A 27,982-nucleotide genomic window follows, 5' to 3' on the forward strand; every position below is an offset into this window, starting at 1 on the left:
AGCCGGATGAGACCAAAGCAATCCAACAGAGTCAAAGAAGTCAACGGCAGGAGTGCAGTCGAGGGACTCCACATGGAAATTAGAATCACCTCGCACACGGATTCCATTAGCGCCTGGGCAATACCAGAGAAAAGACCTCTGACAATTCTGATACAAAAACAGAAATTGGTTCGGAGAAAAGGAACAGGACAGACGGAAGTACCACAGAATTTTTTTTTTTGCACGTTTCTATGCGTACTGCGAAACGGACACCTACATCAAAAGTGGTAGACACTATTTGCCCAAGGCTTGCACACAGGCATGCAAACAAATGAACAAATCAGTAATTCAGATGAAACGGGCCTGAGGCGGAGTGCCTGTAAATAGACTTATAATGGCAAATCTCAGCCATGTTAAAAGGGCATAAGTACTATCTTAACCTCTTTTTTAGAGTGAGTCAATCTCTCTGTCCATTTACCAGCTTGTTCGGTATAGGTAAAACTGGCAGAATTAAATTATTCCACACTGCAGTCAGGAAGGGGTTAGGGTATGGCTTTATATATGAGTTACATGTACAGTACATGTAATTTATGCCAGGACTAGGCAAATATACTCTCATATAAGTTGTCACAATACTCAATAGTCTATTGCTCATTAGGACACTTGTTTTTTTTAGTAAAAAAAAAAAACAATTTATTTTTTCAGTGCCACCTTCAGATCCCGTAGTGGAGGGAGGACCAGTGGTCCGCCTGAAAGCTCATACTCCTCATAACCTGACATGCCGGGCATCTGGGGCCAAACCTGCCGCAGAGATTACCTGGTACCGAGATGGAGAGATAATGCACGATGCCATCTACACAAAGGTAAGAATGTGGACACATCAGGCTTTATGGCAGGCATGAGAGTCACTATGGCTGATTACAATTTAGGATCTCTGTCTTGCCCCTTACCTATCCTTCACATTAGTTCCATCACACAGTGCACACTCAAAGTTGCGAAAACTCTCTTGAATTAAATCTCTGTACGTCTCATCCTCATCAACCTACAGCAAGCTGCCTCCTTATGTGCCTCTATTTTCTCTCACTCTTGCTGTTGCTCTAATACTTGAGCATAACTGGAGCATGTCAAAGCTCAGACAGGCATAAGCGTTTGATACAGTTTCCACTGAGAGAGAAAGAGCAAAGGAGGGAGAGAGGGAGTGAGAGAGAAAAAAGAGAGAGAGAAAGGGATAGGGTGGAAGAGGAGAGGGGAAATCAGCCACAACAATGCCGAAACACAATGGGAAGTGCAGTGGAGCGTAAACCGGCTGCAACTGCGAAAGTGTCACATTTGTCATGCTCTCTGACCACGCTAAATGACACTAAACGACACGTTTAAGGGGGCAAGAGCCAGCAGTGAATCGAGGGAAGAGGAGGAAAGTGAGAGAGAAAGAAAGACAGATGGAACCCGGAAAGTAGATTAGGGAAAAATGGACACAGGAGAAGATTGTGTAAGAGTGAGGTGGAAAACTCAAAGCCATTTTGATTTGAGATGGAGAAAAAAAAATAGATGGAAAGCCTCATGAAGACACAAAGAACAAAGTGAAGGAATGTGAAAACGGCAGAGGGGGGCAAGTTGGTGGGAGAGAGCAGATGAGCAATAAGAAAAGGACAGTGAGTGGAAGACTGATGACAGGCAGCGTCAACACTCGATCTAGTGTAAAAATGCTTTCACCGCGTCAGAGGCTAGGCGTGTGACCTGCCATTGATTCGCCCCCATGCTCTCCAGGGAACTGTCTTCCCATAATGCTCCTGCCCCAGTACAGCACTGTGTGCCTTTCCCCCCTCCAATCGTCTCAAACCTAAAACTGTGCCTGATCCTCCATTAAAGGGTTAGTTCACCCGAAAATGAAAATTAGGCTGTTTTTTACTCACCCCCGATGCATCCTAGGTGTATATGACTTTCTTCTTTCAGACGAATCCAATCGGAGTTATATTAAAAATTGTCTTTGATCTTTCAAGCTCTATCGTTGTACTCAGCGGGTGTTGCAGTGCTTCGGTTCAAAAGACGTGAAATAAAAAGCACCTTTCCATAAAAAAAGTGTCTCACACGGCTCCGGGGGGTGAACAAAGGCCTCCTGTAGCGAATCGATGCATTTTTGTAAGAAAAATATCCATATTCAAAACGTAATAATCACTTGAATCTAGCTTGCGCTCACTGTTGTAAACGGAAGCAGCTCCGGGGGAATGACGTATGAGGTCAGCTTTGCGCATGCGCCGGTGAGTCTCGTGAAAACCAACATTTGTTTACAGGATCAAAAGAAGCAAAGTTTCCTTACTTTAGCAAAGGAAAACAAGTCTCCTCTTGGCTTATATCGAAATCCTCCGACATTCTTCTTTACAAATCCTCGTTTTGTACTTCTAATTAGTGACCGTTGTTTTGTTTCGATCTCTCCGCGTGAGTCACTTCTGAGCGGAGCATGCGCAAAGCTGACTTCATACGTCATTCCCCCGGAGCTGCTTCCGTTTACAACAGTGAGCGCAAGCTAGATTCAAGTGATTATTACGTTTTGAATATGGATATTTTTCTTACAAAAACGCATCGATTCGCTACAGGAGGCCTTTGTTCACCCCCCGGAGCCGTGTGAGACACTTTTTTTATGGAAAGGTGCTTTTTATTTCACGTCTTTTGAACCGAAGCACTGCAACACCCGCTGAGTACAACGATAGAGCTTGAAAGATCAAAGACAATTTTTTATATAACTCCGACTGGATTCGTCTGAAAGAAGAAAGTCATATACACCTAGGATGCATCGGGGGTGAGTAAAAAACAGCCTAATTTTCATTTTTGGATGAACTAACCCTTTAAAGCTGTCCTGTAGATTCAGCAGGCAGCAATTCACCTCTCCCCACTTAGGCATATTGATTTCTCATGCACAATAAATAGATTTCGAGGATGACGTGCAGCTGGCAGAGCTGATAGACAGATCTTTGGGAAAAGGTGCTAATGGCAGAACGGTCCCGGCAGCATCTTAAAACACAGATGCTCACCTGCCTCACTAAACTGATGGCGGCTTTAATTCTCTGCAGTGCTCAGCCTATGGTGCTGGCACAGAGTTGAGCTCAAATGGGATTATGGGCATATGGGAATTCCTTATTAAATTAGGACTTGCATCAGGAAATATAGGACAATTAGATTAGGATTATCATGTCTGTGTGATTTTAACAGTGATAACAAGATGAGAGAAATAGCTGTGTGTTTTGTATCTGAAGTACACAGACCATTAGGGCGAAATAACATTTCACTAGCCATTCTGTCTGTCAAATGTCTCGTCTTATTTGAATCCAAAGGGTGTCACACGTAACAATTATGGATAGTTTTGTTAAGAGCCGCCTTTGACATTATTTTCAGAACATTTCATTGAGGCATTCTATTTTCAGAGAACTACAGCAATTTGTTCCACCAGCACTGATACTGTCTCAGTTTTTTAACTAGTTTCACACCATATCACTGTCTTTTCAGACTTTGATGGAGGATGGAAAGAGAGAAACAGCGGTTAGCATGCTACACATGGTGCCTGAGGACAGCGATTCTGGACGTACCTACACCTGCAGGGTCCTAAACCCAGCCGCCCCTGCAGGCCACCAAACTTCGGTTACCATCAGTGTTCAGCGTGAGTAGTTTTTATGTATTTATTTTTCTCTGTGATGCAGATTTTGCGGTGCTTATTTCATTTATGCAGGTAAAGGCCAATTGTTTGTTTTTTTTTCTGTATTCCAAATACTTGAAAATGACAAGTGCTTTGTATTTTAATGTATTAAAAATTTTATTTCCTAAAATAAAAAGTATGGCTCATTAGAAAAAAAAAAAACATTCATTTTGTCACATTAAAAATACCACAGAGAGCGGTTTTTCAGTGTAAGATTAGTAATTCAGTAAATGTGAGACTTGGTTTAAATATATTTGCATGGCACTGTACAATTGTCTATTTATATGCAAGTTTTTTTACGGTAAAAAAGACGTGTAATTGGACAGGGGAATGGATTTTCAAAAAGGATTGTGACTTACATTTACACACCTGGAGCTTGGCAGTGAAGTCATTGGGAAGGATTTGTAAAGCCTCTATTGCTGCAGTGAATCTAATCCTGCATGTTTCCTTCCAGATCCTCCGTCTGTGACTCTCTCTGTTCAGCCTCAGACGGTGATGGAGGGAGCAAAAGTGTTGTTCATCTGCTCTGCCTCTGCCAACCCTGAGATCACAGGTTACAGGTAAGCACATCTAATATCACAACAGACTCAATGCATAATCCCAGATTATCCACTCCATCAGATTTAGGTTTGAGAGTAAATCCCAAATTGGATATAAATTACAGATCAAATGCTTTGTGCACAGTTGCTTCAGTGTTTGGTGTTAATAATAGTTGTTATTGTAAAGGGTGAAACATCACAAAGAATGTACCAGTGAATCAAATAAATGAATGCATTTTCATGTTCATGTTGCAAACAGATGGTCCAAGGGTGGGGTTCCTATCTCGGAGGCCAATGGTGACAGCCTGGAGGTGACCGTAGACCACTCTTACTTCACAGACCCAGTGTCCTGTGAGGTGTCCAACTCAGTAGGAAGTACTAATGTCAGCACCTTGGTGGATGTACAATGTAAGTACTTTTCTGTCATCCACCTCCGTAATAACATATAAAATTGGTTAAAGCAAAATTGGAGATGTTCAATCTGTATGTCTCTCCTTTATCCTAAATTTCAAGGAAGGAAATGAAAAAAGTCCTTAAAATCTAGAGGATATCCTTTAGAGATGTTTGTTGTACTATAAGTAACATTGAATAGAAAGTGCTTGATAAATGACATCAGTTTGTAACTCACCATTTTTTAGTTGTGGCCATTTATTTTGGTCTCCATTCAGATTTAGATGTGGAGTGTCTGTTAAATAAGATACATTTTCATTCAGTACAGTCTAACAGCGGTGTTTAGGTATAATCAGTCTCTTAAATAATGTAAACGTGGCACTGCATGAAAAATTTTCATATACAAGTAAGAAGTAAACAATACACGGTCACATCTTTTCCTTCGAAAATATAGAGCCATACGTACCTCCCACATTCATTCCTTGGAATTACCGTCATTTCCTACTTGTATTCTTAATAGGGGATGAGAACATTGTAATGGGCTTCATTTTTGTTTTGTGCTTGCAAAAACATACTCCATTGAAATGTACTAAAACACAATGGGAATTCATGTCTTTTATTTTTAGTTGGTCCCAGGTTGCTGACAGAACCGAAACCCCAGAGAGTGGACATAGGGATGGATGCTGCTTTCACTTGCTCATGGACAGGCAACCCTCCCCTCACTCTGGCCTGGACTAAACAAGGCTCCAGTGTGGTATGGTAACCTCTTCTCTTTTTCCTAAAAATGGCACACCATCTACAACTGTCACAGCAATCCTATTTGAATTCATTCTATGAGTTCTAGATGTATATTACTTTTCATTAGGGTATGGAAGGATTGGGTTGGAGTGATTCAGAACAACTTGTTTTTTTTTTGACAATCTTTTGTTACCCCAGTCCAGTTTTTATTTGATCCAATACACACATTCCATCTCCATTAAGTTTATTCACTTAAAAAAGGTTCATTACATTAAACAAGTTCATGCCATATCTCATCTCTGGCACCAGAATCACCCATCTCCAAAATCCCAGTTTAACCCCTGTCTGTACAGGAGAGACAAAATGATTTTCTGCTCAGAGCTGGATGGTTAATGGATGACTTTTCTGTTTACGGCGCATTTACAGGAGTTTGGCAAATGGATAAAGTGATTGCTAGCCTAAAATGAAAGTTTAGCTCCAGTAGATGTGTGAAATGCATCAGCCTATTCTGCTGTAAGTGTTTCTCTGCTGCTGCTTAATCAGATTCCATAAAGAGCCTGAGAAAGCAAACAAAAAGCGAGAGAGGAAGGAAAAATAGAGAGAGGGAGTGAGTGGGAGGCTAAGGCTGAAAAGCCAGAAGGTTCTGATGAGATAATCAGTTCATTTTGCCATGATTACATCCCTCCACCCTACCCTTCCTGAGTATGGCCCGATCTGATCCACAAGTAGAGCGTTTACTTCATCGCCACAAGATATGGATTAATTGGCTAATTCGATGAGTGCTGGCAAATAAAAAATCGAGGCGAGTGCTAAACGGATTAATCAGTTTGGTGGCGTCGAGAAGGGGAAGTAGGGGAAGGGGAAGAGGGTGCTCTAATGATCAATGGCTTCTAACAAGTGACCGTGGTGTGTGTACCAGTGCACCAGAGGCGAAAGAGCACAAGTATCTGCTCACACTCTGGAAAATTCCACACTGCCATTGACTCAGAGGACCCAGGCTGGAGCGCTTTAGACAGTAATTAAGATTGCTGCAGACAAAATTACAGGCGGAGTCAATGCTTTCCCCTTGGTATTGGTGACATTGGTCTTTCTCTTGTGTGAGCCACGAGCAATGAAATGGATGACTGGTGCTAATGGTAATAGCCATCTCTGAGGGCCACGGCTTGATCTGTCTGGAACAAAAACTCACTGCCTCTCTACACAATCTTCCCATCTTAATCCTGTGGAAATATTGATATGTTGTAATGATTTTCATTCCAGAACTGGCTAGAAAGATACGACTTTAACAGGAAGTGAAAAACATCAATATTACAAACACGTATATAGACAGGCAATGTCATACAGACATTTGATAGAAAGCATATACTTATATTTGGTGTGTGCTAATCTGTTGGAATAAATTATTGGCATGTGGTTTGTGGCAAACTCTTACCTGATGCCTATATCTGTGGTCACTTCTGTGGAGAAATGTCTTGGTATAGCAGCAGATCTGACCAGATTATTCTTGTTCATTTTATTTAGCAGGTGCTCAGCAATAGTAACACCCTTCAGCTGAAGGCAGTTACACAAGAGGATTCTGGGACATACACCTGTAAAGCCATCGTGCCTCGGATTGGTGTGGCAGAGAGAGATGTAACTCTAACTGTCAATGGTAACTAAATAATGTCTTTTTATCTCATTTGTTTTGTTCTCCCCTCGTTCTTTCCCAATTTTGTTCGTGATAAATTCTGTTTCAAAGCCACACGAGTTCACGGTTTTTGGTTAGCTTACTAGGGTTTGGAACAAACAGCTGTATTTTTTTTCTGTTAAGTGAATTATCTGATCAGTGAATTGCTTCCCTAATTGATGAGCTTCTTGATGAGCTTCTATGTGCATGACCCATGCACTTGGTCTTGAGTACACAAGGAACATCAGCTCTGTATTTTCTTTGCTTTCATTAGCATCCTTATTCAGTCGATTTCTCTTCATTTCTCTCTTTCACACAAACACTTCAGGCCCTCCCATCATCACGGCTGAGGCCACGCAACAGGCTGTCAAGCATTCCAAGGGCAAGATGGAGTGTCTAGTGGGCAGCAGCCCTCCTCCTGACAAGATTGTAAGTATACATTCTCCTGTTTCTCTATGTATGTGGTTGCTAGGTATCTGACGCTTAGTGTAGCCTTATTCCTGACAAGCTTGTTTGTGAGCCTTTCCCTTGAGCAGGTGCTTTCGGTGTGTGCACATCACATGCTGAAGCTCCCTTCCCCTCTCCCTCCAACAAGATCTCATGCGAGTCTCCTGTTTCCTTGCTCCCGTCTCTCTCTTTCCATATCTGACACCCACACAAATACGCACATGCACAGCTACACAGCCCAATTCCCCTATTAAGAGAGTGCGTGATGAGAGGGCTGATCCTGTATCTCACCTTTTCCACCCTCATGTGTGCAGAGGCGAACTGCACTAATGCCAGGGTCTGCAGAGAAGACCTCAGGCCCCATAGGCTCCTTTCCAACGGCGAGCAATTAGCGCATAGCACCACTGACCTCCCATCGACCCCATTGTACGTGGGAAGGCCTTTCAGTGGATAATTAGGGTCTAAGTTGGAGAGACATCAAGAAGAAGGGTAAAGCATAGAGATGCACCGAGACAGATGGAAGTTAAGCAAGGGTAACTGAAAGCAGTGATGCAAAGAAGGAATCAGAGACAAAGAAAAAAAATCCTGATCCTGGAAACAGTGACAGGTGGGGATTCGGGGTGTTAATGGCTGTTATTTCTTTACATGAGGCCAGTCAAGGGAGGACTTCTCAGACATGCTGTTTCACCTCTTTGCCAGAAAGGTGAAGGAAAGAAACAATGGCTTGTTCTCTCTCCCTGAGTATCTTTGAGATGTCAGACTGATCTGCTGCTAGACAGGAGCTGGTTGTCTTCCCCGCATGTTTTTTTCACAAAGCTCTTTTTCACAAGCCGAGACACAATACTGTTGGTAAACCAGCTCGAAATGACAGCATGAAAGAGCACAAGAAAAATTCCAATCTCTGACACTGAGTTTATGACACTGAACGTCTACTTCTGGTGGGATAAATGTTTACACGCATGTCCTAAATTCTGCTATACTAAAAATGCCACTTTAGTTGTTCTGTTGTGTTGGCTGGACTAGGCTTGAATATACAATGAGATTTTAAGTCAACCTGGAATCAAAATCGACCCATTTACTTCATATATGTTCCTGGTCACATTGTGAACAATGCAATGGTGCATGTTATGAATAAATATATATTTTGTCTTTGCAATTCCAAACTTTCCGTTTGACATCAAGAATCCCTCTTGCCTTTTCATGATCAAATCAACAAAAATGTAATGGTCATTTTATGCTTAAATAAAATGTAAGTATAAAGACTGTTGCTGCACCTTACACCTTGCCATCTCTTCCTCCTCAGGTATGGACATTTGGGGACATGATCTTGTCATCTGGCTCTTCTGGTCGTTTTTCCGTGCAGACAGTACACAGTGACCGAGGGGTCCTCTCCTCGCTAATCCTTTCAGAGACTCTGGCACAAGATTTCCAGCTTCGATACAACTGCACTGCTTGGAACCGCTTCGGTACAGGCACGACACTGGTCACTCTTGAAGAGCAAGGTATGGGGTCCTCATGCCAGATTATCCTGTGTAAAACATCCTTTTATTCAAAAGCAATATAGTACCGGTCAAAAGTTTGGACACACCTAATTCCTTATTTTTACTATGTTCCAACTTTTATAATGGTGGTAGTCATTAAGTTATGAAATTACATAAAATGAAGTATGAATATTAAGTAGTGATCAAACATGTTAAATAAAAAAACTATTTTACATTTTAGGTTCTTTGAAGTAGATAGCCCTAGATTACATCTCTGACTTGAGATGCTTTTAAACAGTATTTAATTAAAATCAGTATTGAGTTTACATGTATGCTTCGCACTTGTCCCCCTCCCACCACTCATCAATTAAAAAAAAAAAGTTAACCTTAAACCTTTAGATCAAAAGCTTCTCAAGACTGAGAAACAATTTCATTCAAGCGTGTCCATACTTTTGACTGGTAGTGTAGATCAGTGAGTGTTTGGGGAAATGTTCTGGGAAATGTTGGGTCTGGAGAGTCAAAAACTGGAGGGGTGAGAAGCAAGCAACTGAAAGTAAAGTGAGAAACGTGGCAGGAGTTTTAGATTTGTGGATGGGCCAAGCTCTTTTGGCACCATCTCTTTAATTATTGAAGAAAGGTTGATTTTAAAACACTGACAGTAAGTTGTAGGGTTTGTCCACCTTAGAGTTGGTGCCTTTTATCTAAGATTAGACATGACCAGCTGTAATCCAGTTTGAGTCAGTTCTGTGCAGGAATCAAGTCTCAAAACACCCTGCAATCCCTGTGCTTATCTTAATTATACACCACCAAATCAATATCATTTAATCAGGAGATGTTTCACTTAATGAATACATGCGTTCCATAACAAATATATAGATTTTGAGCCTGAATGGATTAAATCAAGACCTAATGTACGGCATGGGTATGTAACGCTTCACTGACCGTTTCATTTTGTATGCACAGTGCACTGGCTTAAATTTGCTTAAATAAGACTAAGAGCGTGGTAGACGACTTGAGCCTTTGTACTGGGAGACACCAAAAATAAGGTCTTCGCCAGCAATTTGCATCAAGGCAGCAGAGCCAAGTCTCTGGAGAGGCAGACAGTGCTATCTCCTGGAATCTCTAATTAGATTACTGTCGGCTGCCTCACTGCATGTCAGGCCTGGTTACCCCTCTTCCACCAGAGATTAGAGACAACAGCCTGTTCCTGTGATGCCACTGTGGATCACACTAGATTAATTTCTATATGTTGCACTTGAGTTTGGATGTGGCTTGGAAAAAGAGCTTCTTTGTAGAACGCGTTTGACAAGCAGAGAGCTTTTCTTCAATCAGCTGGAGATCCAAAATACCTTTTGATAATATGAAAATTAAAGAATCTCACAAAGAAAATGTCAAGAACATGTCTGGGTCATAATTTAGCCCCAAACTTTAAAGAAAAAAATATATATATATTTTGCACAAGGAAAATTAACCCTATTTAGGGTCATTAAAATATATTGTGACATTTTTATGAAAATAACACAAGTACCCAGTTCACTTGTAAATGTTAATTGAAATTATGTAGTAGCATGTCTTGTACTAAATTTAATCTACAAATGTGCTTTGCAAATGTGCAAAAAAAAAAAAAAAAAAAAAACATCCTTTTTTCTTAAAAAGTTTTTTTTTTTTTTTTTAGACTTTTTTTTAAACTGCAAATCAAAAGTGGCCAGCCCTGATTTTTTCTGCAGTCCATTTATTTTAATAAGATTTTTCAGAACTTACGAAAGTCTTGCTCTGCTCTACTTCTGGACAAGAGCGACAAACTCAAGTGCCAGTATACAGTCCCGACATGAATAGACTCCTCCCTTTACGATAACAAAATTAAAATGAAGCGTTATCTTATAACTCTAGTTAAATTTCATATAGCCTACGTAAAGGTACAATTTTCTCTGTAAATTTGCAAAGAAATAGAAAACTATGTATCTGTTAATTTGAGTAGCCTAGTAGCCTATAAGGAAAGCTAAAGACCATTTCTCTAACTAAAAGAAAATAAAAGAATTAAGATATTATAGACCGAGAAGTCTCTAATATGTTTATAATTATTTTTATTTTTATTTTATTTTATTTTATTTTATTTTCACTCCCTTGCTGTATTGATGTAAAATAGTTTGAAGCATAATAATAAAAAATTGTTATAGTTTGTAGCATAAAAAAGTAAAAAAAAAAAAAAAAAAAAAAAGACTACTTTCTTCATACAAAGTTTTTTTTTATTTTCTTAGAATTATCTTTAAATAAGTTTATAGCAGGTCAAAAAGTGTAAAAGGACAAACGAAGCATTATGGACGTTATAATAGAAACATATAAAATCCATTTGTAATGAAATTAAAGCCTGAATTTGGATCATCTGCATACCCTGCAACTGAAAAGGTAGATGTAATAATAGATGTAATTCAGCTCAGTCACATTCCCTGTTTCCCTTGCAGAGGCCCTCCCCTTGCTAATCATCATTGGAGCATCGGTGGGCGGAGGCTGTGTCTTCATCGTTTGTGTCATTACCCTGGTTTCCATCTGCTGCCGCCACACTGCTAAAGGTGAGGTCAAAGGTCAGATGTTATCTGAGAGTTCTTATTCTCTCCTCAAAAACATGATACAGTAGAAATCAAACGAACTAACTAGACAGAGGTTAATTATGGGGCCACCTCTTTGCCTGGAGCAGTGTTGACCTTTTCACCTCTCTGGAAATCTTCCCACCGTTCACCTCATTAATCTCTATACACTGCACTATTTCCTCACCCAGGCAAAAAGGGCACACGCCTGTCTAAGAGCGACATCCGCGTACAAATCGTGCACAGCGACCACAACGCAGCAAGAGGAAACGACGATGAAGAGGATGTGAAGGAGCCTATGGTAAGTCACTCTCAAAACAAAAAATAAATACTTAGAATGGCCTAATAGATAGAAATATCTTTTATACCATTTTTTTCCCATATTTTTTTTTCCTGCTATGCTGCAGGAAAAACATGAAAACATCAACAGCAATACAACTCATTTTAATTTTAAAATATATTCCCTGATTTCTGAGGGAAATGGGATACTCAATAAGAAAACGAATGTTAAAATGTTAGGCTATACTTCCTTTTATCCATCAGGACCAAAAATATGTAGGACTTAGTGACATTAGCCAAAAAGTAAAGTCATTTATTATATTTTGCTGAAAGACGGTAAAAAAAACACATATATCACAAGAAGACCAGGAGTTAGGGACAATATTAATTATGATTGCATGACATTTAACATACCATAGACACCAAGCAGTTTGTAACCCAAATCTCTGTACTCTTCTCAGGCTCCCAACAGCAGTGAGTCTCCAGGAACATCTCGCACAGAGCACAGCGACCTGCTGGAAGAGGAGGATGATGAGAGATCAGATATCAAGGTATTACATTTCACAAAGCATGACTCGGATGGTTAATCTGATAAAAGCAAAAGGTTGTTTTCAAAGGTTTGAGGAAACTATTGTACTTAACACAATCTTGCTGAGATCATATTTGTATTACACCACAAGTTTGGATCATGTTCAAGAAAACCTACAATTCTTGGTCAATTTCTAACTTGTAGCTAGCACCTTACTAAAATAATTGGCATGTATTTCATTCTGTACAATATTTTGTTATTTATCTGACAATGTTTTCTTTTGTTCTTCCTAGGACCCCACCAATGGCTACTACAATGTGCGGGCTCATGAGGACCGCCACATTACAAGAACTGGCTTCTCCGAATATGTCCCTAATGCTCGCCCAGTCTACACTCCCTCTCAGCTTCCCTCACCGAGCCCATTATGCGGCCAGCACTCCACTCAGCCTCGGATTTATGACTTCTCCCAGCGTTATGCCACAACCCCTGCCACACACACCACCTATGAGCAACAGCAGTCACAACAACCACAGCAACAACAGCAAACTCCCACCATCTACCCTCAGGAGCCAGTCTATGTGGGCTCCGCCTACCTGCCCGCCACCTATGGCCGCGCCTTCACAAGCTACGTCAAACCCGCATCCTGCGAGAAGGTTGATGGGTATGAGCATTCAGACCAGGCCAGCAAGGTGTCCAGCTCCTCTCGATTCTCATACGCATCCTCGCAGCAGTCTGACTATGGACGGCCCTCTCAGCAACGCATGCAGACTCATGTGTGATGGCTCCCTCGAAGACCCACTGAGGGTCTGGCATGATCAACGTCATGATCAACAAGGACTTTCTTCTGAATGAGTTCAGGAGGGATTAAGCAAACTTTAAACTGAGATTCAAGAGGTGGAAAAGCTTTATTGCTGTATTGAAGTGAATGTTGGATCAATGGGAAACTTCTTTCGAAAGAACTACAATGTGCCACTCAAGCTGGGAAGTCACCATCAAGCTACTAATTTTCTTTGTCCAAACGTTGAACTTTTAAGGGAAATAAACACCGTCCATCAATCCGTCTCTATGGCACTGTATTTCCATTAAAAAAAGGTTCCAGCACTGATCCTTCTAGATCTTGGAGAAGGAACGCAGTGCTGTGGAGAAGGGAAGTGTCCTCATGAACTAACCATTGCAAATGGGGACATGCTTATGACACTATGCTGAAACAATCAAAATTACATGAACTTAAAAAAAAAAATAAAGTAAAAAAAAAAGTGTTTGTTGGCATGATGATGGAATTGTAAGCACATTTGTGTATCAATGACAACAGGTCTTGCCTACACAAAGTGGCTCAATATTCAATCCACAAAGCAGGGGAGCAGAAGAAAGCAGAGCACATATTTCTTCAGAAGCTCTATCTGCAGTCTGCACTGCTGTTGGGGTCGCAAGAGAATATTTATGTAAAGCCTCAATGGACCAGTGCAGGAAACTGGAATGCTTTGGTAAAAAAAAATATATATATATGGACAAAATCCATAAAATATATTTCTGTCTGTTTGATAGAAACAAGATTGGCCAATCCCCAAAGACGCAAATTTAGAGGTGCAGTCTTTTTAAACTATACTCTCAAGGACTTGTTGCAGAGTTCAGAGTAAAGCCCATTTCGGGACCACAGTTTCTTAAGTCAAGCCATACGGCAAACCTACATTACAGCACAGCCTTGCAGCGTGCAGTAATAATCTTGTAATGTTCCTTATGTGACCACTGTATGTTATTAAATACAGTGTGCCAAGGTGACTGTTATGTCATGCTGACATGGCTGACACTGTCAGGTAGCACCAACATGTTTACATAGAAGAAGAAAAAAAGAAAAAAAAAAAGAAATAGCAAGTGAAATGCAGTACTGTCCATATCCACTTAGAGACACTTCAGTGACTGTACAAATTGTTGGGAAATTCATTCCTGTCTGTTGCATGCAGATGATGTGTGTATGTGAACGTATTCAGCATTTCTTCTCATCTGTTTGTTCCTTGTGCGAGAAACCGCTTACTGCACCCTACGTCAATTCGATCTTGGATACCTGCATTTGGAAGTTTCCATACTGCCATTTTCCTTTGAGCCTGAATGATCGGCTCCATTTGGAAAGATAAAAAAAGTCAAAATGAACATTGCTTGTCTTTATTTTTATATTTTATATAAGCCTTAATGTACAGAGTGTAAGCTGCTCTATTGTAAAATACCTTTATATTATAAAATGCATATATCTATATATCTGAGTTGACTTTATTTGGTTCACAACGGTTTTTACCCCATGTTACTTATCAGTTTTGAAGAGGTGAAAGGTGTTACACAACTAATTGACTTTTTCCTTCCGTTTCTTTTTTAAATAATGTTCAAATAATTTTATTTGCTAAAAATGAGCTATTGTTGCTTGTAACTTTGTACACATATTTATATTTAAATAAAACCATTTCAAATAATATCTGCTCTGACTGGAGTGAGTTTGGCACACATCGCTGGGTCTCCTCAAATGTCATGAGGAAATGAGGACAAACAATACCGGGGCTGCCGAGTTGATGAATACATAAATTAGCAGTGATGCCTATGTTGATTCTCTTATTCCCGCAGCGACAGCAGGGTTTTTAATAAAGACGGATGAGATTCCCAAGCCTCCCGCTGTCTGCGTATCAAACATAGCAGCCACAGGCCGTCTCCCTCAACGCAACCAAATATTGCACTGACGGAGCGGGTGTCGTGTGACAACATTATCTTGTCGTGTCACCCAAACTCTCAGATTTCATCATGTCACGCCGAGCTTCACCGCAGGGAGTGTTGAAGACATAAACACGTACTCAGCATTAAACAAATGAACTGACGGCTACTCTGGTAAATTGAGGGTCATGTTTCCATCAGCTGTCATCATCCCTTGCATACAATGAACACTGCCGAAAATAACCAAACAAGAATGAATATAATGTGCAAACCTGGTAACATACAATGCAAATTCTGTTATCCTTCAAGGGGTCATATGATGCGATTTCAATTTTTCCTTTCTCTTTGGAGTGTTACAAGCTCTTGGTGCATAAAGGAGATCTGTAAAGTTGCAAGGACTAAAGTCTCAAATCCAAAGAGATATTCTTTATAAAAGTTAAGAGTCAGCCACACCTACCTAAAATGGCTCGTTCTAACACGCCCCAACATACCTACGTCACTATCTGGGAAGATTTGCATAACGCCGCCCAAATGTTCACGCAAAGAAAGAAGGCGTAACTTTTATTCTCGCTGTAGTATTGTTGTTGCCGCCGCTGCCATGTCGTGAAGGCGCTGTGTGTTTCGTTGTGAAAGCGAAACTACTTTGTTTGGCCTTCCAAAAGAGGACGATATCTGCTTCGTCATGCCTGGAGCTGATCCGTGCTGGTTGCTGAGGAAATACAACAACTTTGCGCTGTGGATCACCGGATCGGCTTTCACCGTGGACGAAGCGGAGTCCAGCCCGGAGTCGTCACAAGGCGGGGCATAGAGGAGAAACAATAATGTACAGTATGTGGAAAATAATGTGTTTAATTATTTAAACCACATAAACACATTTCATTACACCAAATACATAAAATAATGTTCTTTTTAGCAACATCATATGACCTCTTTAAGACAGTGAGAAGACAGCGACACTCAGTGAGTATCTTGTGAACAAAAATGGCAAGTTTTTATCTCCCGTGGTGATATAATAACAGAAAGAAGAACGAATCACTTGGTTTGCAAGAATTTAATTTTTTAACGAGTTAGGTTAGTAGTACTGACTGAAAAAGTCCCTATATTCAGGGGTGCACACAAGTGGTCCGCAGGTCCGCATGCGCGACCAAAATAAGAAATGCGCTGTGTAAATTAGTTCAGAGCGCGCGTTTGAGTACCGACATGGCTGAAAGCTGTAAATGCACAATTACCATTTTAGATTGACAAACTGTACTGTATAAGATTTCTAGTCAAACTGAAAGCATAAATCTAGGCTACCCACTACCGTTTTCAAAGCACAATGCAAAACTGTGACATGACAGCTGTTAATGCACAATTACCATTTTAGACCGACAAACTGTACTGTATAAAGTTTCTATTCAAACTGAAAGCATATATCTAGGCTACCCGCTGCCGTTTTCAAAGCACGACGCAAAACTATGACATTTCATTCACTGACGCTCTACAATCGGCAGCGCTAAACCCGCAGGTTCAAATTAAAATAATAATAATAATAATAAAAATAAAAAAATATTAGCATTTTATTTTTAAGTTTACTATAAAAATAATTGTATTTGTATTTAACACTCCCTTTTATTTTTAAATAAAATAGTATTATCACACTTTATTATATATATATATATAAAAAAACTAAATAAAGTGCAATGATATTATCACTATTATTATTAATTTATTTGTTATAGTTATATTTTATGGGTCACACCATGTGCCATGTGAGGTAGTGATGGGAAGTTCGGATCATTTTTACCGACTCGGACCTTTGAGTCTCGTTCAGCAAAATGAACGAATCTTTTTTCGAGTCATTTCGTTCATTTTAGCAAAATAAAATTAAAATGTTACGTGTTACTTCCCTAACACGTCTACTAACGCAAACGTTGATCACACTACAAACAATACAAAACTGCAATAAGAAACAGAAAAGATTCTTTCCGGCTCAGACTGCATAGGGTAAGTTTATGGGGCTGTCACGTGATGAACGAACGACTCGAAAAACCCGAAGACTCGAGATGAACTAATCAATTCTCTTTCCGGCTCAGACTGCATTGGTTAAAGTTTATGGGGCTGTCACGTGATGAACGAACGACTCGGAAAAACCCGAAGACTCGAACCAGGTGAACTACTTGACTAATTCCAGTACAGAACCTATAGGATGTTGCGCATGCGCGACTGAACGAATCACTCCCCGATACGACTCGTTCTTCCCGAGTCACATTAAAGATTCGTTCAAAACGAACGAATCGTTCAAGAACGACCCAACACTAATGTGAGGACCAAACCAAATCTCCAGGTTCTCATATGAGAACCAGGCTGAAAAACTTATGTGCACCCCTGCCTATATTGGCAGATAGAATGTATGTTATGAAACCTAATAAGGATTAGTTAATTGTCACAAATGCTAACGTTAGTTCTCTAATCTCCTGACACACGTTGTTTTTCTGAGGTGAATTCTCAGTTGAGATACCTGGCGTCAAACGTGCTGTCCATGGAGCTGATACCAAGTGATAAATCCACAAATTCTTAACGCATTAATAATACAATTTATATATTTCCTGGCTACATGATTAAAACAATGAAATTAAGCACAAAAACAGCAATACACGTTCGCTAAAGAGTCTCTACTCACCGAACGCGCGCCATACAGCTCCCAGGATGCCCAACGGTTTTTGCGTAATTTACATAAAATTGAATATTTATAACGCAAAATGAATCTCACCAATCACACGACCCGTGAACGTCAGGAAGCACGTAAATGAACAAAAGGTACTGTAACGGAAATATGGTATAGAAATATTGCATAAACTAAAGGTTAGCTTGATTTAAATCATGCGTTTCGTTTACCACAATGCTTTGTTTCGATCATTTGATTATATTTCTCCATTAGGTAGTAAGTGATTGTGACCCTTGGTTGCCTGGATACCGTATAAGCCCTATGTGCAAAATGTTGAAGTGCAGGAGTTATCACATCGATTGGAGATGATATGAAAGGTTGAACACCAATCTAAAGCTCATACAAGGTCAAATCTGGCATGTAATTAGCCTAAATTCAATATTCTGTCAACCATTTAAAACAACTGTTGCAGTGCAGTGCTTAATTAAACCTACAGCTTTTTTAATTGGTGCAAGGTCAAAACTAAGTATTCACATATGTAAAAAAGACATGCTGTGTATTTTCTTATATAAACTGAAAAAGAGTAGATTTATGATGTTTTCTTGTTTCGTTTTCCATTAGGAGGCCACTGATTTATGCGCAAATAATTGTTGAAGGCAATGTTGACATTGTTTTATGCCAAGGCCAGCTGATTTAATATTGCTGAAACTGTTTTGAGTTTTCTTGACTAAATTCTGCATTTTAGGGGGAAATTCAATTACTTGGAAATTACCCAAAACACTGTATTCTGGAGAGAAAGAAAAACACCTAAAATAATGTAAAACCAGCATGTATTTTATTGTCAAGAAAACATCATAAACTCCAGGAAAATTTGCATACATTAAAACATTTGCATAGTGATAAAATATAAAACACAACAAAAACAGAAAAGACCAACAAGTTACCAGTTACATGAACAAAACAAAAAGCATTTAGTCACCCAGAAACTTAAGGCCATAGATAAGCATTGCGGCTTTAAAAACAATTTAAAGTTGTTTGAAATTTACACAATTTAAAAATGAAATCCTAACAAGCCCTCAATAGGTCAAATTGCACATCATGATGCTATATGAAACTTCTGTAGTACATAAATACAGCATCTATTGCTTGACATCTCTCAAAATACAGCGAACATCTCTTGTACCTCCGGGGAAATGAAGTCACTACACCACAAAGCCTGAAAATCTTACTAAGCAAGTGGGGACTTTCCATGGGAAAGAAACTTGCCAAGTCTATAAGGAAGCAGCAGTATAGATTCCTCCATACCTTCGGGCCTCTTTAAAGGAGAGACCATCCTGCTTTGACATTGATTGGCTGGAACTTTAACATGCAGCAGAAGTGTGTGACCTATGTTGGCCTTGGTTGTATTGGCAAATGGATGACGGAAATATCCTATTTTTACCTAATCCTTCATTTCAGAGCTTTGGCACTGAGGTTCTGAGATCACAAAGATGTGAGGAAAGAAGGTCAGCATTAGTGAGATGCTTACAGAAATTTCTAGATTGCAAAGAAGCTTTTGACCTTTGCTTAAAAGGAAAAAAAAAAATGTAGGGATTGATGCTACCTCCAAAGCCAAAGAGTCATTGTTTCTGAGAAGAAGCAGGGTCCAGTCTTTGGAACAAAGGCACGCTTTGAGCATAAGAAAAATACCTTTTAAACCGAATATAATTCAAAGATAACAACATGACTACCACCAGGTCATAAGTGTTGGCACTCTCATTATAGGACAGTTTGATCTCTAAGTGCCATTTATGAAGTTATATATATTCTCATTATAGTGGTGTCTGCGTGTATTTTATGAACCATTTTATTTGGTTGACTAAAGCTGAAGTCAACTTTTGATTGATACAGCTATGAAAAACATCATTCATAAGCCATAACAACCAAATAGTCATACTGAATGAAAATGCTATTATGAAAACGACCAGGAAGTCTGAAACGTATGCAAGTTCAATCTGAATGAATTTTTTTCTCACAAAGGATGTCGACCAAAGTTGTAATCACTTTTGCTTTTGTGAGTGCGGCTCACATACTGTACTAAATATTCATGGCACTCAACATTTGTGTTCTTCTGCTTTGGTTGTCGTATGATTGCAGGTCCAGGCTTCACTATATGTTTGTGATTTCACGGATCCAATCCCGCAGTTTGGTGACACGCGTGTAGACGCCAGGCTTGTTCCGCTGAGCGCAGCCTTCTCCCCAGCTCACTATGCCAGCCTGGAACCATTTGCCTACATCGGAACGACACACAAGAGGACCGCCGGAGTCTCCCTGTGGAAGCCAAAAGAAAGAAACTTTTAAACGTCATTCCACATTTTCCAAAACTCGACGAAATGCATGGACACTACACATATTTGATGACCGTATTGTGTGTATTGATGCTTTGGCAATATTGTATATAATGCCAATATGCCAATAAAGTGCTTAAAATTGAAAGAGGAGATGAAGTGATGATTATGTATATGAGAAACTCAGTGAAAAATAGAAAGGAAAAAAAGGTGTGTGTGAGAAGCAATTGCAAACGTTTTAATTATTATTGTAACCACTTATCATTTATTATTTTGTACCTCTAATTTAAGCTGCTTATTTACGGTGTCATTTCATTCCATTACTATTATTCCTGAATGATTTGTTTTCGGCTCTTAATTACTTTGCCAATATTGCAATGTAAACAGACGTGGCAATAAAGCATATTTGAATTGGGAGGTGAGAGGAGAGAGAGAAGACGACAAAACAGCTAAGCGAATGAAAGAATATTACAGAGGGTGAGAAAGATGGAGCAAAGTACAAAGACAGAGAGAGAAAATCTATGAGCTCCTACAGTAGGAGAGGAAGATAGAAAGGAGTCACAAGACCAGGACCGGAACCTGTGCGAGAGAAAAGCACACTAAGAAGATTACACCCAGAATAACTCACTATGCCAGCCTGGAACCATTTGCCAACATCGGAACGACATACAAGAGGACCGCCGGAGTCTCCCTGTGGAAGCCAAAAGAAAGAAACTTTTAAACGTCATTCCACATTTTCCAAAACTCGATGAAATGCATGGACACTACACATATTTGATGACCGTATTTAATAGTTGCCTGTTGATCTATTCTAGAGAATGTTCTTTAATGCATCACTGAATGTTTGATTTTTATTGTATATTGTGATTATTTATTTTAGTGTTAATGCTGAATTATTTTGTATTTATTTTTCCCGTTATTTGAATGAATTTTTTCTCACAAAGGATGTCGACCAAAGCTGTATTCACTTTCGTTTTTATGAGTGTGGCTCACATACTGTACTAAATATTCACGGCACTCAACACTTGTGTTCTTCTGCTTTGGTTGTCGTATGACTGCAGGTCCAGGCTTCACTATATGTTTGTGATTTCACGGATCCAGTCCCGCAGTTTGGTGACACGTGTGTAGATGCCAGGCTTGTTCCGCCGAGCGCAGCCTTCTCCCCAGCTCACTATTCCAGCCTGGAACCATTTGCCAACATCGGAACGACATACAAGAGGACCGCCGGAGTCTCCCTGTGGAAGCCAAAAGAAAGAAACTTTTAAACGTCATTCCACATTTTCCAAAACTCGACGAAATGCATGGAGGACACTCATGTAACTAAACATATTTGATGACCGTATTCAAGAGTTGCCTGTCGATATATTCTAGAGAATGTACTTTAATGCATCACTGAATGTTTACTTCATTTTTAATGTACAGTATATTGTGATTATTTTATTTTGTATTTATTTTTCCAGTTTGTTTTTTAATTGTGTGTATTGATGCTTTGCAATATTGTATATAAAATAATCATGCCAATAAAGTGCTTGAAATTGAAAAAGGAGATGAAATGATGATTATGTATATGAGAAACTGAAAAACAGAAAGGAAAAAAGGAGGGCTTGTAAAGCAGTTGCAAACGTTTTAATTATTATTGTAATCACTTATCATTTATTATTTTGTACCTCTAATTTAAGCTGCTTATTTACGGTGTCATTTCATTCCATTACTATTATTCCTGAATGATTTGTTTTCGGCTCTTAATTACTTTGCCAATATTGCAATGTAAACAGACGTGGCAATAAAGCATATTTGAATTGGGAGGTGAGAGGAGAGAGAGAAGACGACAAAACAGCTAAGCGAATGAAAGAATATTACAGAGGGTGAGAAAGATGGAGCAAAGTACAAAGACAGAGAGAGAAAATCTATGAGCTCCTACAGTAGGAGAGGAAGATAGAAAGGAGTCACAAGACCAGGACCGGAACCTGTGCGAGAGAAAAGCACACTAAGAAGATTACACCCAGAATAAGAGAGACGCACAGAGCGTTCAGAAGAGGAAAGCAAGATGAATAACAAGCGAAATAGAAGTAGAAATTATGGAAATCAGCTCATTTAAATATCAGGGAACAAGGTAGAATAATTAATCTTCTCCACAACGAGGCTGTACACACACACTGCTGGAAGACAACAACATTAGCTGAACACTTTGATGGCATTATGCTCATGTCATATCTGTACTGTAGGTGTTTCTGAATGAATAGAACAGGACAAAAAAAAGACTTATCCCTGCTGGGCTTCACAATGCATCTAAATGGCTATTAAACCACCTTGAATTCATTAACATTCAATAAATGTGTAATTTTGCATGTGTTGTAGATTTCAGATTTTCAATTTACAACTGGGGTGTAGGCATTATGATTTTGAGTCCGTAAATGTCCATTTAAAAAATAGTGGTATAACAGCCCAACATGTACAGTTGTTCGGCAAATTTTCATTGTTGAAATGCGGTTGAAAGACTAATTTTAATAGGAATCTGCACAATCTACAATTTCGCCTGAGAGCGAAAGATTTCCCTACGCAGATTTCGCATCAAGTTCAAGTTGGTCCATGCTGACCAACAAACAGAAAGCTACTTGGTTTGAAAATGTCTATGTGAGCACTGCAAAATTCCATGTAAAAATTTCATACATTGCTACACTATTGACAATGGACATTTTTTTTTTTACATTAAAGGGGTCATATGATGCGATTTCAATTTTTCCTTTCTCTTTGAAGTGTTACAAGCTCTTGGTGCATAAAGAAGATCTGTAAAGTTGCAAAGACTAAAGTCTCAAATCCAAAGAGATATTCCTTATAAAAGTTAAGAGTCAACCATGCCTACCTAAAACGGCTCATTCTAACAAAATGTAAATATATTGTAAATATAAATAACAAAACTAAATTGAAATTTTAAAACAAGCCCCAAATAAAATAAATAACACAAATAAAATAAATCTCTTCATATAAACAAAATAAGGCTTTGTTAATTTTCTTTTTAGCAACATCATATGACCCCTTTAAATTTCGCCAGAATTTCACTAATGTAAACACACACAATATTATTCTTATATGCAATTTGGTCTATGTGCAGTGTTTTGTATGTGCAAAAGAGATGACTTTTATTATTATTTTGATGATTATTATTATAATTATTCACAATATTTTAATAAAATACTAAGAATTTACCTGACAGTCCAAACTCAAGTCACTGCGCAAAAAATAAATAAATAAATTAGAAACATATCTTATTTATTCCTACATATATTGCAAGTGGTCCAGAACAAAGTGAAAATATCAGATTCCGTGTGTTTTCGTTTAAAAAAAAAAAAAAAAGATAGGAATAGTTTTACCTGACAAGCGTCCACACCTCCGGTGAGGTAGCCGCTACACATCATTCTAGAGGTCACCTGACCTTCGGTCACCATGTTGCATACTGTATCATTAATCACCTTTACTTCTGCTTTCTGCAGGATTTGTGCAACACTTCCTACAACACATAAATAAAACATTAGTTCTATGAAACCGAATCTATTACCAAAGAGCATCTCTACTTACTTCCACAAAATCGTAGAACAAAAGTTGTTAAAAGTGACATTGAGACATGGAATTGATAAATGTCAAACTTGTGAGGCAAAATTCCAAAGGTTTCTCATAGAAAAAGGAACTCTAAATGCAAAGGGCAGCCCTCAGGCACACAAGCTGTCTCACCTCCCTCTCGGAGTGTGCCCCAGCCTGTAACAAAGCAGGAACTGCCAGCCGAGAAGACGTGGGTCGACGCCGGAAGGCAGATGGGATGCACAGTGTTGGTGAAGTTCAATGGATCGCTCAGTTCCAGCAGTGAGATGTCATAATCGTAGGTCATTGAGTCGTAGTTTGGGTGGGTGATAATGTTCTTCAAAGTGCGCTTCTGAACAGAGCCGTCCTGGATGTTCTGGTCCCGCAGACCACTGTACGTCAGCCAGTTGGATGTTATTTTGTAGCTGTTGACAATGGACACAGTGTTGTGGAGGTTAGTTGTTTAAATCAGATGTTTTGAAAAGTCAACATGAAATGGTGTTAAAAATCATTATAAATCTGTAATTTGACAGAAAATCTGAGGAAATGTGAATAACCACACTTTACAATTGTTTTTAAATTCACTGAAACACCAAAAGCTTGTGGAAACACACTGGAAAGCTTATTATCTTCAAATGATTTTACAATAAAGACACTAGGTGGATGTTACAACTAAAATGTTAAACCAATAATCTGATAATTGTATTTGCTTATATAATATCTAATTTGAGGATGTCGGAAGAGACAATCTACACAATGTTGTTTTGGAAGTTAGTTGTTTTGAAAGGTCAATATGAAATGGGATTCAAATACATTTTAAATCTGTAATTTGACAGTAAATCTGAGGAAATGCGAACTTTTACACTAATCAACACATTGCCGATGATGCAGCAATGTCTGGATGTTACCATTGTTAACCGAAAACACCAAAAAGCTTGTAAAAATACACCGGGAAACCTATCTTCAAATGCTGTTGTGACGAAAAGGTTATACCAATAATCTGATGATTGCATTTGCTTATATAATGCATAATTTGAAGCTGTTGGAAGAGACAATGGAAGCTGTTTAGGAGTTTAGTTGTTTTGAACGCTGTAATTTGACAAGAAATCAGAAGATTCAATGATAAAAAGTATTGGCAGGATTGTAAAACGCTGTGTGTATAGGACATCTATATGAAGAGGGACTGAAAAATAAGAGGGTTTGGTGATTTCAGCCGAATTACAAAGATTAAAAACACAAACATTTGTGCACTGATGTATCACTCATATCACAATAATACCAGAAATGTTTATTAAGAAAGCAAATGGGGTCAATTTTGATTTCATGCTGAAACCATAGCGCAGGAGAGTAAATTATTTTTCAATTCAGCTTTAGCATTTCAGTCTCAGAAACATGTTAGAATAATTCATCAAGGACAAGTATTGCATGTCTTGTGCTCCACCTGCTGGCCAATGAAAATAAACACAAGCCCAGGCTTTGATACAACACAGAGCGCAGATGTTGGATGGTGTTTGAGCACAAAGCGAATGGAGAAAGATACTTAGTAAATGTCTAATTTATGTCTGTGATAAATTACCATTAACTACAGCTAAATTAAGCAGAGAAAAATAAAATACAGCACTAACACTAACAGCCGTACAGAGAAGCAATAAACGGACTCACGCTGAATCAGGCTGGATGAAGCAGTGGGCAGCGGACAGCAACCATTTGTTGGAGATGATTGAGGCGCCGCAAACGTGTCCGCTGGTCTTAAAATGTAGACTGACCTGCCATGGCCATTCACCCACATCTGCGTTCTGCCCACCCACAATACGGTTGTGCTTGTATGGCCGGACTCCACAGTCTGAAACCAAATTGTAAGAACGGTTCAAACACAAAGACTTCAAGGAAGACAACGGAAGGGATAGCATTGGTATGCTGAGATGAGAGGTGATGGGGGTCTTGAACATGACCAGCAGGGATAAGATCAGAGAGTTGACTGCAAAACTGTTTGTACTGAAAGATGGCAAGTTTCTTGTAACCTCTGCTCTGACTCACAGGACTGTCGGCCTTTAGCGGGACTAAAGCAGAATCATAACAAGATAGATATATGGAGGAATGAACCGTGCTGGCTGATAAAAACACAATGAGGAAGGAAAAAGAAACTAGCAACCCGGAGGACTACAACAGAAGAATAATGTCATGTAAGGTTTCATAAAAAAAATATAATGGCTTTGAGCTTGAATGTGAATTTTTTACACTAATTACCACATTGTTGATGATGCAGCAACATCTGGAAATTACAATTGCTTTTAAATTCACTGAAACACCAAAAGCTTGTGAAACTGGGAAGCTCATTATCTTCAAATGATTATACAATAAAGACACTAGAGGTGGGCGGTATGACAAAGTTCATACTGATAATTGTATTTGCATATATAATTATAATGATGTTACATATTATAAATCTATATTACTTTCAAATTAAAACTAACTACAATTATAACAAATGGATTTTAACAATTCATTTGGTTTCACAAAAGAGTTTGTCTGAAATAAATGTTACTGTGCATCTCAAAGAATTATTAATAAAAGTTTTTTCTTTGTTATAATCAATTGCTGTCCCTTTAAATTAGTAAAAATTAGTCTCTTTAAGACAAATGTGTTGTTAAGGGATACATATTTTGTGGGTTATAATCAACTGTCAATGCCTTTTTATTAAACAGTGAATTAAATACTTTACAAAGGTACTTCATCTAAAGTACATTCATAACAAATAAATGATAAATCTGGCATCAGTGCAGCTTCACATTATGTAACACTTGAGCGGAAAATAAAACCGCGCCAAACAGCAAATCGAATATAATAAGTGATACTTCTAACTCCTAATTATGATTAGATAAATCACATTGCAGATCATTGTAAAACAAGTGAAATACCCAACTGAGCACTACAATTAAATTATATATTTATGCAATATCACATGATCAACAGTGCTGTTGTTCTGAATACCAGCACAGCTTTGTATTCATAAAATGTTCTTAATATTGTGCACCACATGGCCAGTTACTATGCATCACAGACTATAAAAGCAAAAATACAATCAAAAATGTGACTTACCACATCCCTGTTCATCCGAACCATCGGAGCAGTCCTTTTCGCGATCACACTCTGAGTTCACTTTGTTTACACACTGCTTGTTTTCACATTTGAAGGAGAAATTATTGCAGACACCAGCCGCTAAGAGAGGAAGAGATTATAGATAAAGTAAAACTTGAGGTAAATGAGCATAATACAACATCAAGTGCAGCTTCTTTTCATCACCAAAGACCTACGCCTTGTTCATGGCAATACATGCGTATTGATCAGGCCTACTGATTTTGGGATAGGTCACTTATCTCTGCTGAATGATACAAAAACAATGAACAACTTTTGGGATAGAAAGAGTAGGCGGTAAAGAAGTTTACATAGTGGAATAAAGTAAAAATTGTGATTTCACTACCATTTCCGCAAGTGTTTAAATTATTGCACACAAGTGTCTATTTTGCATATTAAAAGCAGGCTAATTATCATATTAATTAATGGTACTCAACATGCAGTGGAAGATATTAATATATGTCAGTTTAACAACTGCAGAAGTGGATAAACACTTCTGAGAAGCCAGCAGAAAATGTTTAAAATGATCACAATTCAAATACAGCTGACTGATTAAAGTTACATTTAAAACATCCACAAACATTCAAAACCTCTAAATATTTTAATTCACCTTTTCAGTGACTGGCTATTTACTGTGACAACAAACTTTCCATTTTTACCTAACTTTAACTTTTTGACATTAGAGACCCTAAACTACAGACACGTAGGATAGTCTCACTACAAATGAACATCCAGCCCAGCAATAGAAAGCACTGTAATATTTTGAATATTTTATGATTTTGTGAATAACTCAGGACCTGCATATGTTAATCTCACAACGAAAATGTCCAATGTTTACCTTGGAAAAGGGCATATATGTGCAAAGAAAATAAAGTCTATTTTTAGGACCATTCATTTTTTCTATTGTAACAATATACTCATTATAAGTTAGCACATTCTCCACTCATATCTAAATAAAAGTTAATCCAATTTTGAGTCATCAAATTTTGTAATCAAATTTTTTTTTACATATATAAGTTAGAATTATGTTGACTAGAATTATATACTGCCAATATTGACTAATTCAGTTCCCTTTCAGTCGGTCACTCCGAGTCACGCCGGTGACCGACGAATTGGGATCTCGCTTAGAGAGACCAATCCACTCCGAGTGTAAACTAAATGAGCCAATGCACATTGGCATGCGATCACAGCGTGAGCATAAAAAGGCAGTCGGTGCAACGCATACCAGCTTTTCGCTTCGGAGCCGAGCGACAACATCGTTCTGCTCCTACCAAACTGCTTT

General features: G+C 38.7%; 2 protein-coding genes and 1 long non-coding RNA gene across 4 annotated transcripts in view; 1 reads left to right on the forward strand and 2 right to left on the reverse strand.

The window, feature by feature from the left end:
- Positions 1–14,183, forward strand: part of LOC107694809 (kin of IRRE-like protein 3) — a 45,040-nt gene extending 30,857 nt beyond the window's left edge. Inside the window, exons 4-15 of one of the 2 annotated variants that reach the window (XM_016494494.1) lie at positions 685–842; positions 3,481–3,631; positions 4,122–4,227; positions 4,466–4,614; positions 5,223–5,350; positions 6,856–6,985; positions 7,329–7,429; positions 8,751–8,949; positions 11,391–11,498; positions 11,705–11,814; positions 12,254–12,343; positions 12,615–14,183. In XM_016494494.1, coding sequence (XP_016349980.1) covers positions 685–842; positions 3,481–3,631; positions 4,122–4,227; positions 4,466–4,614; positions 5,223–5,350; positions 6,856–6,985; positions 7,329–7,429; positions 8,751–8,949; positions 11,391–11,498; positions 11,705–11,814; positions 12,254–12,343; positions 12,615–13,100 — 1,916 coding nt within the window. In that variant the 3' untranslated portion in view covers positions 13,101–14,183. The remainder of the gene's footprint in view (positions 1–684; positions 843–3,480; positions 3,632–4,121; positions 4,228–4,465; positions 4,615–5,222; positions 5,351–6,855; positions 6,986–7,328; positions 7,430–8,750; positions 8,950–11,390; positions 11,499–11,704; positions 11,815–12,253; positions 12,344–12,614) is intronic. The other variant, XM_016494495.1, reaches the window with a different exon arrangement.
- LOC107694812 (uncharacterized) lies at positions 8,905–17,778 on the reverse strand. Its single transcript, XR_001634922.1, has 4 exons — positions 17,678–17,778; positions 12,207–12,307; positions 11,320–11,492; positions 8,905–8,975 (listed from the first exon to the last, which is right to left on the reverse strand). It is a non-coding gene; the product is annotated as an uncharacterized LOC107694812 (long non-coding RNA).
- A 1,716-nt stretch (positions 17,779–19,494) lies between these two features.
- On the reverse strand, positions 19,495–26,790 carry LOC107694811 (suppressor of tumorigenicity 14 protein homolog). Its single transcript, XM_016494496.1, has 5 exons — positions 26,665–26,790; positions 25,228–25,408; positions 23,719–23,990; positions 23,361–23,497; positions 19,495–19,972 (listed from the first exon to the last, which is right to left on the reverse strand). The coding sequence occupies exons 3-5, from the start codon at positions 23,870–23,872 to the stop codon at positions 19,811–19,813; spliced, it is 453 nt and encodes a 150-aa protein (XP_016349982.1). The 5' UTR covers positions 23,873–23,990; positions 25,228–25,408; positions 26,665–26,790; the 3' UTR covers positions 19,495–19,810.
- Between the last annotated feature and the right edge of the window lie 1,192 nt (positions 26,791–27,982).

Source organism: Sinocyclocheilus anshuiensis, unplaced genomic scaffold, assembly GCF_001515605.1.
Source record: "Sinocyclocheilus anshuiensis isolate Anshui unplaced genomic scaffold, SAMN03320099.WGS_v1.1 scaffold2688, whole genome shotgun sequence".
In the NCBI taxonomy this organism is placed as follows: domain Eukaryota; kingdom Metazoa; phylum Chordata; class Actinopteri; order Cypriniformes; family Cyprinidae; genus Sinocyclocheilus; species Sinocyclocheilus anshuiensis.